Genomic DNA, 16,286 nt, shown 5'->3' on the forward strand with positions numbered 1-16,286 from the left:
GACGAGTGACTTCTCAAGACTTGGGACGAGTGACTTCTCAAGACTTGGGTGTCTAGTCCTGATAGGGATGGGACAGGTCAAATTTAGAAGGAAAATTTTTCAAATTTTTCGAAAAATCAAAAAAGCTGCAAACATTCTGAAATGCGCACAAAACCAAAAATTTTCGGAAAATTCGAAAAAAATTTAAAAGTTGAAAATTTTAAAAAATTCTTAGTTTTGTGCGCTTTTTGGACGATTTGCCACGTTTTTCGATTTTTCGAAATTTTTCGAAAAAATTGAAATTTCTCAAAGGGGTACCCCTTTGAGAATTTTCAAAAATTTTCGAAATTTTAAAAAAATTAAAAACGACTGCAAATGGCGTGAAACGCGAAGAAAACTAAGAATCTTCGAAAAAAATTGAATTCAGCTAAGACAGGTGAGGCAAAGCCTTAAACAAGCAAAGACTTGGGACAATAACTTCTCAAGACTTGGGACAAGGACTTCTCAAGACTTGGGACAAGAACTTCTCAAGACTTGGGACAAGTGACTTCTCAAGACTTGGGACAAGGACTTCTAAAGACTTGGGACAAGGACTTCTCAAGACTTGGGACGAGTGACTTCTCAAGACTTGGGACAAGAACTTCTCAAGACTTGGGACAAGTGACTTCTCAAGACTTGGGACAAGTGACTTCTCAAGACTTGGGACAAGAACTTCTCAAGACTTGGGACAAGTGACTTCTCAAGACTTGGGACAAGAACTTCTCAAGACTTGGGACAAGAACTTCTCAAGACTTGGGACAAGTGACTTCTCAAGACTTGCGACGAGTGACTTCTAAAGACTTGGGACAAGAACTTCTCAAGACTTGGGACAAGAACTTCTCAAGACTTGGGACGAGTGACTTCTCAAGACTTGGGACGAGTGACTTCTCAAGACTTGGGTGTCTAGTCCTGATAGGGATGGGACAGGTCAAATTTAGAAGGAAAATTTTTCAAATTTTTCGAAAAATCAAAAAAGCTGCAAACCTTCTGAAATGCGCACAAAACCAAAAATTTTCGGAAAATTCGAAAAAAATTTAAAAGTTGAAAATTTTAAAAAATTCTTAGTTTTGTGCGCTTTTTGGACGATTTGCCACGTTTTTCGATTTTTCGAAATTTTTCGAAAAAATTGAAATTTCTCAAAGGGGTACCCCTTTGAGAATTTTCAAAAATTTTCGAAATTTTAAAAAAATTAAAAACGACTGCAAATGGCGTGAAACGCGAAGAAAACTAAGAATTTTCGAAAAAAATTGAATTCAGCTAAGACAGGTGAGGCAAAGCCTTAAACAAGCAAAGACTTGGGACAATAACTTCTCAAGACTTGGGACAAGGACTTCTCAAGACTTGGGACAAGAACTTCTCAAGACTTGGGACAAGTGACTTCTCAAGACTTGGGACAAGAACTTCTCAAGACTTGGGACAAGGACTTCTCAAGACTTGGGACGAGTGACTTCTCAAGACTTGGGACAAGAACTTCTCAAGACTTGGGACAAGTGACTTCTCAAGACTTGGGACAAGTGACTTCTCAAGACTTCGGACAAGAACTTCTCAAGACTTGGGACAAGTGACTTCTCAAGACTTGGGACAAGAACTTCTCAAGACTTGGGACAAGTGACTTCTCAAGACTTGGGACAAGAACTTCTCAAGACTTGGGACGAGTGACTTCTCAAGACTTGGGACGAGTGACTTCTCAAGACTTGGGTGTCTAGTCCTGATAGGGATGGGACAGGTCAAATTTAGAAGGAAAAATTTTCAAATTTTTCGAAAAATCAAAAAACGCTGCAAACCTTCTGAAATGCGCACAAAACCAAAAATTTTCGGAAAATTCGGAAAGAAATTAAAAGTTGAAAATTTTCAAAAATTCTTACTTTTGTTCGATTTTTGGACGATTTGCCACGTCATTGCTAAAATAAACCTCTTCCTTGTATTAAAAGTGGTGGTGTCTTGTGTGAATCTCGTACATCATTGTCAAAAGAAACCTCTGCCTTGTATTGAAAGTGGTAGTGTCTTGTGTGAATCACGCACGTCATTGCTAAAAGAAACCCCTGCCTTATCTTGGAAGAGGTAATCTCGTGTGTGAATCTTGTACGTAATTGCCAAAACAAACCTCTGCCTTGTATTAAAAGTGGTAGTGTCTCGGTTGAATCACGCACGTCATTGCTAAAAGAAACCCCTGCCTTGTCTTGGAAGTGGTAGTGTCTGTGTCATGACCTTGACCTAACAGTGACATCAATGTTACAAGAGAATAATCACTCTGATAACTGATGAAGATGTGAGGGCGAAATAATGTACAACAGTGGTCCCCAACGCGGTGCCCGCGTTGATACGGAAAGAGGTTATACTGAATAATAAAGGCCGTTCAACCATGAACATTATAAAATCAAAGCACAGTTCTCTACGTACCAATGCCCATCTTGACGATTGCGAGCAGCAACATCATCCTACTCTCCCAAATTTGAAAAACTGGCCGCTGAAATGCAGTGCCAAACATCACACTAACTTCCCACTTGAGTAATAATAATTGTACTTATAAAAGTACGTATTTTTGATTGCGTGGTTTCTTGTATCAATAAACGTCGTGTTGTTTTGTGTATTATTTGGTGTCCATATCTTATTTGTCCAGAGAAAAGAAAAATTGGCTTTGTTAATTGGTTGGCGCCCGCCACGATCTCATAAACTCTGAAATGTGCTCTTGGGCAAAAAAAGGTTGGGGACCACTGACGTAAGGCAATACATGCCAAACATTACCATCAGTGCGTTTGGTGTAATCACGCACGTCTGCTGATATCGAAGTTTCAACGTTCCTACGTGCGGACATCCGTATATCCCATGTACACATAAGATCGAGATTAAATACATTTCTTTTGTACATTCATGTATGTCTGATGGTACTCATGTTGATATGGGTTGCCATTATCCACACATTGAAGGCAGATTCAGATTTATTTATGACGGATTTTGCTCGACTGTCTTAACTACCACGCACCGTGGGACATAGCCGCAGAGCTCGACCGTCCATGTACGACGCAGTGCGAAGAATGAAACAATAAGAGAAGGGGGGGAACTCCAAATTAAAATATAAATAAACATCAGCAGCTTACCGTGTCTCGTTTGTGTGCGGTGTGCGGTAGTTGGCTGCCTGAGTCAAAGTCACACGGTGCGTGATATCTGACTGGCTAACTTCTTCGGTGCGTGCTACTTTCCGCGTTGCCTGACAGCACAAGTCCCTCGGCGATACCGACTACATAAGAATAAAATTAAGAATATATATACGCATGTGTATATAAATATGGATATATATTTTTTAGAGAATAAGAAATTTTGGTAGAATCAAAAAAGAGTAAAAACATAATATAATAAGAAATCACATAAAGTACGTTGCCGTGGCTTCTGTGTGTGCGCGCGAGTGCGGTGCATGCTACTTGGTCGGTCGAGTTCCGAGTCAATGTCCGGCGGTGCGTCGTAGTCAGCAGGTCCCGTTCTGAGGCAAAGTCAGACGGCGCGCGGTAGTTTTCTGTTTTGCTTGGCACCACAAACCCCTCGGCGATACTGACTTGGTAAGAATAAAAATAACAATATATATGCATACATACATTTTTATGTACGTATTTATATATTTTTTTAAAATAAGTGTTAGTGAAGGCACGACCGGCGATTGCCGCGAGCGAGGCAGGCCTCGAAGAGGGGACAGATACAATGGTCGGCCGGTCGCCGGGAACTCTTTCGCGGGAAAGGCCCCATGGGCAGCCCGGCCGAGACCGTGAGAAGCAGAGATTGGGTGCTGCACAGACGGAGTCTCGCATGGACTGGGTGTCATTCAACGTTTCTGGTAGGTATAGAATGGGAAAAATTTCGACATTTTCATAAATTTTCATATTTTTTTTGAAAAAACTAAAATTGCTGGAAATTGTCAAAAAAAAACACAAAACCCAAAAATTTTGAAATTTTTCAAATTTTTTTTAAGTTTACATTTTTCTAATTCTTTAAGCTTTCTGCGTCCTTTCAAAGTAAAGAACTATATTGAGGAGACTTTATGGCCTTACAATTTAATGACATTGCACATTAAACAACAAAGGTCCTAATACAGATCCTTGAAAGATACCAGACAATAAATCAAAAGGAAATGACAAAACTCCAGAATAACGTACTTGCGAATGTCTGCTGGTTAGGTAACTAAGAAATCAATCATATAACCAGCAGACAGTTCATAGTCACCAAGTTTGTGCAAACGTAAGACATGCGAAACAACACTGATAAATGTCAAATCACAATTTATAATAAGATGATAAAATATAAAATATTTAAAATATCATTTCACGTTCCGCATCGAATGATCGATTTAGAAATTGGAACGTCTCTTACGACATGTTTCGGTTATATTTAACCGTCTTCAGGTATAAATTAGATTGGTAAATTTAAAACTCGAATTACAATCCTTTACAATGTTATGCAGTTTATGGAAGATGTTCTTATCAGAATTACTCTTATATATTAGAACGAAGGTATTGTTTTTTATATGGCGTGGTTCATCTGATGTTCATTATTAGTCTGTAAAGCAATGATTTAAAGAAAACATTAATAAATATGGAGTAATATAGAAAACAAAATGATGGAAGTAAATAAATGATAAAATCAACATAAAATGCATCAGCTTGAGACTGGGAACAAGCTATAGGGGAAAATAAATCCAAAAACGTAACCAGATTAGAAGTGGTGGATTTGGATTTACTAAAACCATGTTGACAAGGGATTCATTTAGAATTAAAATTATAAGAAACATGGTATGTACAATAATTTCAAATATTTTGGAAACATTATTAATTATGGTAGTAGGTCTATAGTTTATAACAGAAACAGTTTTGTCTTCTTTTTTGAAAACTGGAACAATAGCTGCTTGTTTCCACAAAGTGGGATATTGTTGCTGAGAGAAGCTAAAATTGAAAATAAATTTAAGAATAGTAGCAAGGATTTCAGAACCCTTAATAATAACTTGGTATACCATCTAGTGCAACGCTTTATAGCATTACGAATATGTCTGCGTTTGCGGGTAATATTTTCTTTGCGATATGGGAATGAAATAAAAGTAACGAAATGGATATATGGCTTTTATTTAGCACAACAAATATACAGCCACCTACAGATGCACCCGATGCACCCTAGTCAAACAATATCTATGCCACTGAACTGGTAGCTAGCTAAGAACACAGACAAGCCAAATCAACTCATCCACATGAGAAAGTACCCTGCTTTGGACGCAACCAAACCCAACAAACCTAAGTTACTAAGGACGTATGCTGTTACGGACACAGCCTAGCCCAACCAACCTGAAGCGGATTAGACGAACGAATGAAGACAACTGTGGACGCAGCCTAGCCCAACTAAATAAAGCGTATGCAGTAGTATCCCGTTTCGGACGCAGCCATCTCCCAGTAATCTGTTTCGTACGCGGTTTACGGAAAATAACTCTGCTTCGAGCAAAGCCTTGCCTAACCAACATATGTTCGTAGTGAGGTCGGTGAATGGTGGTGACCTGTCAAGTATGTGTAAGAAGCCTCCTGAGCATAGAGCACAGCCAAACTAAATTATGCCCATAACAGAGTAGATCGCTGCAGAAAAAATCGTGTATATTGAAATTAAACAAAATTTTTGTTTTGAATCGTTTAATTCATTTGCAACTTACATTTATTGAATACAGGGTAGTGGTATGAGAAGTAGGATACATATGGCTTTGAAATTATTTGAATACCTCTTGCAAATGTCAAATCTATACAAGTTTTCCCTTGCGTGGTTGGTTTGTCCAAATTATTCACTAGTTCAAGTTTAAAGAATTTCTGAAGGTACGCACATCACAGTTCTAAATTTTCGTCACTATTATATTCTAGTTCGAATGTTCGAACGTTTTCACGTCAAAAAGTATGGCCAAACATATCTGGAACTGAGCACGTAACCTGCGACGGACGTAGCCTACTCCAACCAATCTATGCAATTGAGCCTGTATCCTGCTTAGAACGCAGCCAACTATCAGAAAATTAAACACGCTAGGATGTAGCTCGCTTGCCTCGCAAAAATTACCGATAGCCTTAACCTGCTTCAGATGCAGCCTTGACCAACATACGACTCCCACGTACTTGATGCAGCCTCGGCTAAAGAACCTATTCACGCTTTGGACGCACACTAAAGTAAACAACCTATGCCAATCAGGTGGTAGCCTGTTTTAGACACAGCATAGCCCAATCACCCAATACACTCGAGAAAGTACCTTGCTGTGGACGTAGCCTAGCCACACCAACCTATGCCTCTAAGAATGTAGCATTTTAGGGAGTTGTCATCAGACCTCACTTTATCATAACTACATATCAACTGTATGATACTACAATTTTAAATTCAGTTTTACTTAATTGCATCTTTCCTTCTGTATCTTTATCAGTTGTATTGTACTATAAATCATCTTGTATCTTCTTAAATAAGTTGCCTGTCTGCTTCCTCGCACAAACAAGAAGCAATGACAATACAAACACATTTACAGATCACTTAATGTTACTGCTACAGTGCGCCGGCCATGCATAAGCAACAGAAGGAACCCATCACCAGTAGAAGGAAGAATTAGAACTTTGTTAGTCGGTTAATAGACACACAATATCTTTAAGAGTGATCTGTTAATGTGTATGTAAGCATCATCTGTTGCATTTATGGCTTCCCATCTCATGAACATAATGTACTACTTCAACTTTAATAAGTGTTTGCCAGAAATGTTTTAACGGCTTAAAGATTACCATAGTAAAGTGAACAAGTTAAATAAATTTCTTTATTTTTCTTCTATCTAAATTAAACGTTAAGAATTAATTTAATTCAATTTTTCTGTATTTGAAACAATTTATTATATTTCAAAATTTCATGTGCTCTTAAACATTCTTTTCTGTGCTTCCGTGCACTCCAGTTCTTCTTAAATCACTTTCTTTCAATCATTCTTGTGATAGACTTCCTAAGATATCAATTATAGTGAGCAATTAGCCAGCTACGGACACAGCATAGCAAAGGACACTGCCTAGTACTATCGTAATATCCACGTTACAAATTATCCTCCTCTGGACGAAGCCTGACACAACAAACCTATGCAAGTAAGGCAGTAAGCTGCTATGGACGCGGCCTTCAACACAGTCGATCTCTTCGGACAGAGCCTTGTCAACCCAACCTGTGATTTATTCAGCCACTAGGAATCTATGTACGCAACCCAGACTGACCAATGTTTGCCTGTGGTCTTGTTGCCTTCTACGGCCACAGCTGGGCCAAACTAAGCATGTGAAAAGATTTATTGCTACCGCAGCAACCTAGGATTAATAACAAACCTCTACAGTGGTGGCCTATTTCAGACACAAAGTAGGCAAGCAAACATAAACCTAACTGGTACAGCACTGCACATGCAGCATTACCAAACAAACCCATACAACTGACAAGGCACACGGCTACAGACGCAGCCTAGGCTAAGCAAGATATTCACGTCAACCAGTCGCCTGGCATGGACGAAGCATCGCCCAACAAAACTATACATGTCGACCACTAGCCTGATGGCCAGCTACTGACGCACTCTAACCCAGACTTCTTAAGCCCTGCAGATGCGGGATAGCCGAACGAAAGTGTGTACCTGAGATCGTAGCCAACTACGGACACGGCGCACCCTCAACAATTCATGCAAGTGAGCCAGCATCCTGCTACCTATTCACGCAGAGCACGTACCTTTCTGTTTCTATAACCTACAGAACATGATGTATCACCATTTTCTTTTAGCCTGATTCCAACGCAGCTACTCCTAGTAAATCCAAGCTATCCTCCAAGAGCTGAAAATCTCAAAGACGCAGCATACGCAAACTACACCGTGACCCTTTTCGGGTGGCCTGATTCAAACGAATCCACAATAAAAACATACATATGCTAGTGAACATTTCGGTAGAGGTGGCGTGACATGTGAGAAAGTAGGTGTGCCTCTTCGCAAGCAGAAAAGACTAAAGGCTGATGGATACATGCCTACGCTTCCGACCTCCTTGTCATAGTAGAGTAGTAGTAAACTATGTCTTATGCAGGAAATGTCTGAGAAGTGTTCGCCAAAAAACAAAATTGACAGCACAATCTTCCACGTGCCTCATGGTGGTGGTCCAGGGGGCAAGTAAACAGAGCGAAATGCACAATGCAACCAATTTCCTTCCATCCATATCTCTGCTTCTTAAAATAAATTAAAAAATAAGTCACTCTGCCTCAGTCTCTCCTTGAGGCTGACACTTGCCGTGGTGAGCCTCGTGGTCAACCAAACTCAAATACTTTACCTACTCAGAGTGTGTCATACTCTACATTTAATGGGGCTACACGCAATCTGCCTACATCTTTGACCGTTCTAAACAGCCAACAGAGGGCACATGTCAATGTCTGATTTCAAATCAGAATGAAATTTCAAAATTCCTTTGCGTTCGTCGGACTCCGTTAGAGACAATAATAACTCTACGTGATCGAAAAAATCAACTACCTTTGCACGTTGCACCAAGTACTGCACCATACGCCATTCAAAGTAAGCTAATGGACGATACCGCAACACACGCACAAAGAGCCCTTCGCTTCGAGTCCCCTCCAGAACACGCCGCGTCCACTGGTACGTGTCCGATGCACTGGCGTACATGAAACACAAACACAGAATATAAGTCAAACATACCAACCACCGATCGCCGATGCTCAGAAATGACATCGATAAAATGGAAAGAAAACAAACCTTTTAACAGTATCGGCCTTTCTGAAGTTAAAATGGGGAGGTTCTTGGTGTCATTACATCCACCGGCAATCCCATTTTATGTAAACTGGATGTAAATGAACAATGATAACGAGATATAAATACAATATCAATTTCAAAAGAATCAAACATGAGCAAACATTTACAAAGTTCAAAACCACGACAACGAAGACTCAAACGATATCTCAACCTCTCACAAGAAATAAATAAAACACTCTCTCAAAAAAGAGAAACTCGCCTCAGTCTCTCACCGAGAGATAGGGCAGCTATCTTACCTATCCTAGAAAGCCCCTTTCTTGACCAAATTAAAATACCAATGCCAAACACATAAAATGAAGGCAGAGCTACCTCCAATGGAAAACATGGTAGAATACTATTATTATTATTATTATTATTATTCAGTGTTCTGTCTTACAACAGGTCCATTGCTTTGCCCAAAAAGAACTCTCCAGTTTTCCCTATTCTCAGCTTCTCATTTTAATTCCTGGAACTTCATCTTTCTTTCCTTGTTTCAGATCGTCAGTTAGCTGTATCAGTCTTCTTCCCAGTCCTCGCTTTCCTTCAACCTGACCTTCGATGATGTCACTCAGTAACCCATTCCTTCTCGTAATGTCCGAGCCAGTTAGCTTTCCTTCGTGTAATCGCCTGCAGAATGTTTCTTTGCTCGTCGACTCTCCTCAATACTTCTTCGTTGGTAACTCGATCCGTCCACCTGATCTTCTCTATTCTTCTCCAACACCACATTTCAAAACTCTCCAGGTATTTCTGTTCCTTCATCCTGAGTGTCCAGGTCTCTGCTCCATACGTAACACTTCACTAGTTTCTTCTTCATCTCCAATCCCAACTTGTTAGTGAGAAGTATCCTCTTCTTGACGGAAAACTGCCTTGGCCATGGCTATCCTTGCTTTTACTTCCTTGGTGCATAGGGAGTCCGTCGTGATTATGCTTCCCAAGTACTTGAAATTCTCCACATTCTCCAGCCGTTGGTTTCCAACTACAACGTTCAATGGTTCTGCTCTCGGTGCCATCCTCATTACCTTTGATTTTTCAATGTTGATTTCCATTCCATACTCTCTACCTGTTACCACTAACTTGTCCATCATGTTCTGTAATTCCTCCTCTTCCTTCGCCAATACTACCAAGTCGTCTGCATACTTTACAGTCATTATGATCTTCCTCCAATTTTGAAGTCTCCACAGCTTCCTTGGCAAGCCATTCCCCGTACAGGTTAAAAATAAGTGGTGATACGCAGCATCCCTGTCTTACACCTCTACCTATCTCAACGCTGTTGGTGTCTCCTGAGTCCAGTCTCACGTTGACTTTCTGCTGCATGTACAGGTTTTCGATTAGTCTTCTATCTCTCCAATCAATTCCAATTCTCTGTAGGATCCTCATTAATTTCTTCCATTTTACTCGATCGAAAGCCTTCTTCCTGTCGATGAAGCAGGCACATACTTCTTCCTTGACATCGAGAACTCTCTCTGAAATTATTCTCATAACTCCGATGGCATCTCTGGTTCCTCTTCCTCTCCTGAATCCAAATTGGTCGTCTCCCATCACTCTTCTTTTCTAGTCTTTTAGTCAGTATGGTAGAATACTAACATCAAATAATTAAAGAAATACATGTCTTTGACGGCCCCTACACCTCATGTAAAGCAAATAAATTCACATTCCATTTTGAGAAGACATTTTTTGTCATGGGTCTATTTTAGGTTAAGACAGTGAAGCAACCTTATTATATTATTAGGTCTGCCAGTACTCCACACCACACCCTAATACTGTCCTTCAAACTGTGAAACTTGTTCCAATGCAGATATCAAAACATCTTGTAAACATAAACAAGATCTTTACCTAAATTGACAGGTATTTCTACTTACAGACCAGTTTCATTACCAATGGCATTCTCTAAAAAATTTTCAAAAAGACATGCAACAACGTGCTATTGAATTTTACACACAAAATCTTAAGTGAACTAAATAATGAAGTGCATGTTGGTGGAATATTTCGCTATCTTGCCAAAGAATTTGATTGTGTGAATCATGAATTAGCACATCTGATAATCATATTTCTCGTATACTTACACAATGCATGTCAAGTTGACACAGAGATAAATCTCTCGCAGACATGAGGTCCTTCGTGATAACAGCCGATTGATTTCCTGTCGTCATATCAGTGAGCCACCATAGTGTTTCTGCACATACTCCACTCTTTTCCTGGCAAGCAGTAGTCATGTCAGGTGACGCATCCTTCAACCTCAGTAAAGTCCCATGGATCAATCAAGCTTCTTCTCTGCAGCTATTACCAGAAAAAAAATGCAATCACATTCAACACATCACCTAATTTAAAGGTTTCATAACCGATCCCCTTGCTCAAAATTAACCAAAAGCACAGAAAATATCCCAGCAGCTCCGGTCACTGTGCACAATACTCACACGTCAACAAAACTAAATTCCTCACCTTGGCAATTACTCACTTATTAATTAGTAAACACATCACATTAAAGGCTCCACAGCACTACACACATCACACATGAAACAAAACCACTCATTAACAAAACCTTATCACAAATAGTCACCACCCTCGTCTACAAGCTATACCTAACCTCCAATTTTGATGTCCTATGAACAATATATTCACTAGAGAATCATGAATGCCTCTAGCATACCACAGATACTGCAATTATGCCAATCTCTCACCGCACATAGGTCTTTCAACATATCAAATCTCACATTTAAGTTCACAACATCTGAAGTACCTAATAAAATTGGACAGACTCATCTCTCTCACACGACAACCACATCAAATACATTCTAATGCTCATGTACTCACACAACGAATGCCTCGTTCAGACTGATATCAGTTTCTTGCGGATACGATGTTCCTTCTTTGTCCCAGCAGGTTTAATCTTCTGACATCAAGTCGGTCCGCCAACTGTTGCCGCACGTACTTCAATGCTTGTCTGGCTGGCAGTACGCAGGTCACGTGACAAACAGCATGGTGCTCAGTAGAATCTGAAGGATCATTCTGTTTCTCGTAATCTGCTACTCCCAGAAAGAGAAAATACAGTCACATTCAAGAAATCAAGACATCACACTCTTCTAAGAGCACACAGTTTTACTTCACCAAGCAGTTAACACTCCTACCTTAGCCAATGAACAAGCACCTTCCATTTTCAGAAGACAAATTCTGTCAAGTTCATTACAAACCCATTCACAAGTTAACTTTAAATACGGGTCACGACAGTGTCACAACCAGCGACCTGACAAATTCTGAACTCCCTCACTCACAGATTCATACTGGAGCCTTTCTTTCCTCCCCCCCCCCCCAGCAAATTTAAAGCATTCGCCAAGTGGGCCATTATTCCACACGTCATAATACTGCAACTACAAACTCTACAACTCACACACATCACGTCAGTCCCACGCAACTTCTGTTGCCACTGATTCAGTGGATATTTAACGAACAGTTCGCTTGCCGTCTGTTTGGAGCCGAGGATGTTGATCGCTGTCTCCAAGATACACGGCTCCCTCTCCTCGTGCCCCATTATGACAGCAAGGGAGTCTACAAACACCAGTCGGTCCATGCCCCTCAGGTTCGCCTGTTTTGATGTCATGGAGAAAGGACCTAAATGAAAGATTAAGAAATGGCAAGCCACTACAACACAGCCAACATCTGTAGCACTTCTACTACTAAGGTGAATTCAACCGACAAGGGGCAAGAGGTAGCCGTAGCAATTAGATTTTTTTTCCATATCACCATCAGTTATGCCACTTTATCATACCTTCTGGAAGCAAAGGTGGAAACTTCACCATCAGTAATATAAATTGTTTCAATGTTGAACAATCTAAATTTATAAAACTGAACTCACCAGCTACCTGAGATATCGCCACCATTGTGTAGTGACAAACAAGGAACACACCGTCGTAACTCTTTCATGGCTGCAGCAACAAACACTCCTACCAACATACACAACAGGCCTTACTGGCTTTTCCAGATATGAAGCAGACGCTTTCAACAAGTTCACATACTAAATGTGGTTTTAAGAGAGATTTCAGGTTCTCACAGTGGTCTTTGGGTTCTAACACCACTTGGACTTACAGAAAACCAACACAGATTATGATTTTTAAACATTTAATGGTTCGCTATATCAGCTGCAGTTATCCTTGTGACTAAGCGCAATGCCATGAGGCAGTGGGAGCATGGAGGTACACTCCATGCATTCTCAATTATAGAACAATGTGGAGGTCAGCCTCAAAATGTGGTTCCTTAAACTGGCAAAGAAAAATCACGTTCTTCATTGTTTCTTTGTAGTCTCAATAGAAGAAATAGACAAGTTCTTTATTTCATTAAAACCATTTACTACTTTTCAGGAAAAAAGGTCTTCTTCTTTCAATAATGGCATTGCAATTCAGAAAATAAGTTCATTAAACAATTTACTCAAATGGATGAACTTGCCTGTGACTGCCATCTGGTGAGTGGCTCTGGCTTGCTTGTCCTGCAATCTGCACGCAATCCCATGGACTGCGGAGATCTCCACATGTGGATCATCAGAACTGCAACGGCGAATCACAATGAGTACAGATAATTACACTCACATCCTAATGTTCAGTGTACAAAATGTTGGTCACAACAGTGGCCAATGCAGTAGCTGCTTCCTAAATCAGCAACTGATGTAAAAGGGACAGAGAAAATGGGAAATCTGGGTTTATGATATGAGAAAGAAATACATTACGTGCAGATGCCTCCTGGTACTGGCAGGATACTAAACACAAACTAATTGTGATACAGCCTCTAACAGGCTCACTGTACCAGTAAATAATGAGTTCTGGGTGCTCAGAGAAAGATCTATACCAGTGCCTCATAGACTGCCATGGGACTCGCTTACAATTCTGCGTTGAAAAGCCAGTGATTAACAATCTGTTATGTCATGTTAGTACCATCAGGCTGGAAAAACATCTTTTATTTTGTACACTTTTTTAATATCAAGAATGAGGTTAGTTTTACAATATTCTTCTGCCTCCAACTGCTCTTATATACCTTGGACAGGAGAAAAGCTGCTGCACTGTATTCTCATCTTCATTAAAATTCAGGGATGCCACCAAGAAACAGCAAATTATTTCCCAGCACTGACGACGGTAACGGATCCGTCGTGCTTGACTTCAGAGCAATACATGCTGTCTCCACGACCTGGAAAACACAAGCAACAGTTTCAAGTTATAACGAGTGACAACGCAGGCCAGATTCACTGGTAAGGGAAGTCAAATGTTTTAGTTACAGTAACTTTCAAGTACTGCACTTACTGTAATACTCTAAACACCTTTTCTCCACATCAGGGCGCATGTCATATTTATTTCCAGAACCTTTGGGATTCATGGACACCAACATATCATTGACTAGACTTTTATTTTGTAAGTGGACTTTGACAAATCTCAACAATAAAATAAAAATTAATTACAAGTATATAATTTTTCTATAGTCTATGCTAACCGTAATAAACGTCAAAAAGGAACGTATTATACGCGTATCAAGTCATTTAATGATCTTCCACCAACAATTAAAACTCTAAATGATTTAAAGGTGTTCAAGCCTGCATTTAAATTATTTTTCATAATTGAATTGCAGAATCTGAAGGTTATGTACATTCACATGTGAAACACATCCTTGTAATTGTGTCAAAAGTACTGAAGTTTATATGTATTGTATGAAATGATTTGTTCTCCATCCTTTGGTTTAGTCCTAAGAAGGATCTATGGAATGTAAATAAACTGTACTCTCTAACATACCTGAACAATGCAATTCCTTATCCAAGTCACAAACACTACAGGTGCTTCGTTCTGTCTGGTTCTTCACATCTCCAACTCCAAAAAAGCTGCTTCCCCATCACGCACACAACTGATCTTCTGAAACGCTGATATTCAGACAAATTAGTCCTCCATGTCTTCGTTGATACCAGTAAACACACACTACAGCTACAGTTCACATGAAAGTTGCTACTCAGTACATCCCCTGATCTCAAACTACTCTTTGAGACAGACTAGGCACTCCCACTAAATCTATAACCGTACACCTCCTCGGAAAGCAAGGTAATCGCACGAGGGCCTGAGGTCTTCCTTGTGGCATTGTGAGGCATGCTACGAACACCCCATACTTGGTCACTAGGAATCAAAAGTGGGCAACGGCTATAGTATCCCACATGCTTGCAGGCACTCCTACCTGAAACAATACCAAATACCAAAATAAATATCCGCATTGTGACACCAGTCGTAACTGCTACTACGAATGCACTCTACACCTCATCAATAATCAACTGGCCAACTAAACCAACCCTCCATGCAACCAAAATATTTCACACTTATGTCCTTCACACAAGGGAAAGATGACACACATCAATTCAAATTAACTTCCACGCCCTGGCAATATATATGAGAGTAAATCTGCACTGGACTCAGAATGCATCCTAGCAACCAAAGAAATACAGAGGGGCAGAACGCCCACGCCATTTTATCATAGGCAGGGACGGCAACGTCTGAAAAACAGCGAACTCATCCGACCTCCTTGTCATAGCAGAGTAGTAGTAAACTACGTCTTACGCAGGAAAAGTCTGAGAACTGTTGGACAAAAAACAATCTTCCACGTGCCAAATTCCTGTTGCGATAAGAAGTGAGCCTGCCAAGTGTACTGAACATACTCCACTGATTTCCTGGCAAGCAGTAGGCTGGTCAGGTGACAGACAGCTTTTCCCCGAGTAAAATCCCAAGGATCAATTAAGCTTCTTCTCTCAGCTATTCCCAGAAAGACAAAATGCATTCACTTTTAACTAACACAAATGCAAAAATAAACAGCATTCTGATGACGCAGTTGATTGAACATGTACTTTTGTTCTTGGGGAGGGGGGCACACAACACACACACACACTTCTGAGTATATAAATGTCACTTATCAATGCCGTAAACGCCTCATGGCGTTTATTTATTTGATTCCTCGGGAATCATCGACACATAACCTCAACCGTTAAACGAGAACACCCCATCATTCCGTAACCTGATGACAGCCCACCTAGATCGCTGTTCGCACACATAAACTTACAGCACCTCCAAGACTCCGAAGACTAGACTCACGCTTACCAACACACACTCACTCTCACTCACTCTCTCTCACTCTCACTCTCTCTCTCTCTCTCTCTCTCTGTGCGAACTTGACCACAGCGAATTATAGTAGCGAACCCAGTAAACTACGTATTGAGCGGGAACAGAAGGGCAGCCGAATGGCATCGGCAGTTCGAGACCCAGCGGATTCTTACAGTAGTATTAAGTGTAGTATTAAGTTCTAAATATAAAACGAGGGCAGGACTGAACCGATTTCTGATTTCTGCCCTCTAAAAAAATAATTGAGGGTTAACGGGTGGGTGGGGAGCCGAAGATGAGAGAATGAGGGAGTTATGCAAAAATATATTTATGAGGGAGCAGCCAAAGGTGGTCCAAACAGACATCATATCAAT

At 40.3% G+C, this 16,286-nt stretch overlaps 1 protein-coding gene across 13 annotated transcripts; it reads right to left on the reverse strand.

Annotated features, from left to right (window-relative positions):
* Positions 1–2,939: 2,939 nt before the first annotated feature.
* On the reverse strand, positions 2,940–15,889 carry LOC147873798 (transcription-associated protein 1-like). Of its 13 annotated transcripts, none has more exons than XR_015535206.1 (10): positions 15,875–15,889; positions 14,572–15,001; positions 13,826–13,975; positions 13,244–13,341; positions 12,657–12,744; positions 12,192–12,412; positions 11,618–11,829; positions 10,870–11,083; positions 8,531–8,669; positions 2,940–3,256 (listed from the first exon to the last, which is right to left on the reverse strand). XR_015535206.1 is itself a non-coding variant. In XM_087348953.1 (9 exons), exons 3-5 carry the CDS (start codon positions 13,254–13,256, stop codon positions 12,244–12,246), a joined length of 270 nt encoding a protein of 89 aa, XP_087205079.1. In that variant the 5' UTR covers positions 13,257–13,341; positions 13,826–13,975; positions 14,572–15,350; the 3' UTR covers positions 2,940–3,256; positions 8,531–8,669; positions 10,870–11,083; positions 11,618–11,826; positions 12,192–12,243. The 13 variants fall into 13 exon arrangements, 5 of the variants coding, with proteins under 5 accessions (XP_087205079.1, XP_087205077.1, XP_087205076.1 ...); XR_015535202.1 differs by lacking the exon at positions 15,875–15,889 and adding an exon at positions 15,845–15,859; XR_015535203.1 differs by lacking the exon at positions 15,875–15,889 and adding an exon at positions 15,792–15,806.
* Between the last annotated feature and the right edge of the window lie 397 nt (positions 15,890–16,286).

Source organism: Zootermopsis nevadensis, unplaced genomic scaffold, assembly GCF_977971745.1.
Source record: "Zootermopsis nevadensis isolate Lab colony 2312 unplaced genomic scaffold, Znev_1.0 Znev_ptg000015l, whole genome shotgun sequence".
NCBI lineage: Eukaryota > Metazoa > Arthropoda > Insecta > Blattodea > Termopsidae > Zootermopsis > Zootermopsis nevadensis.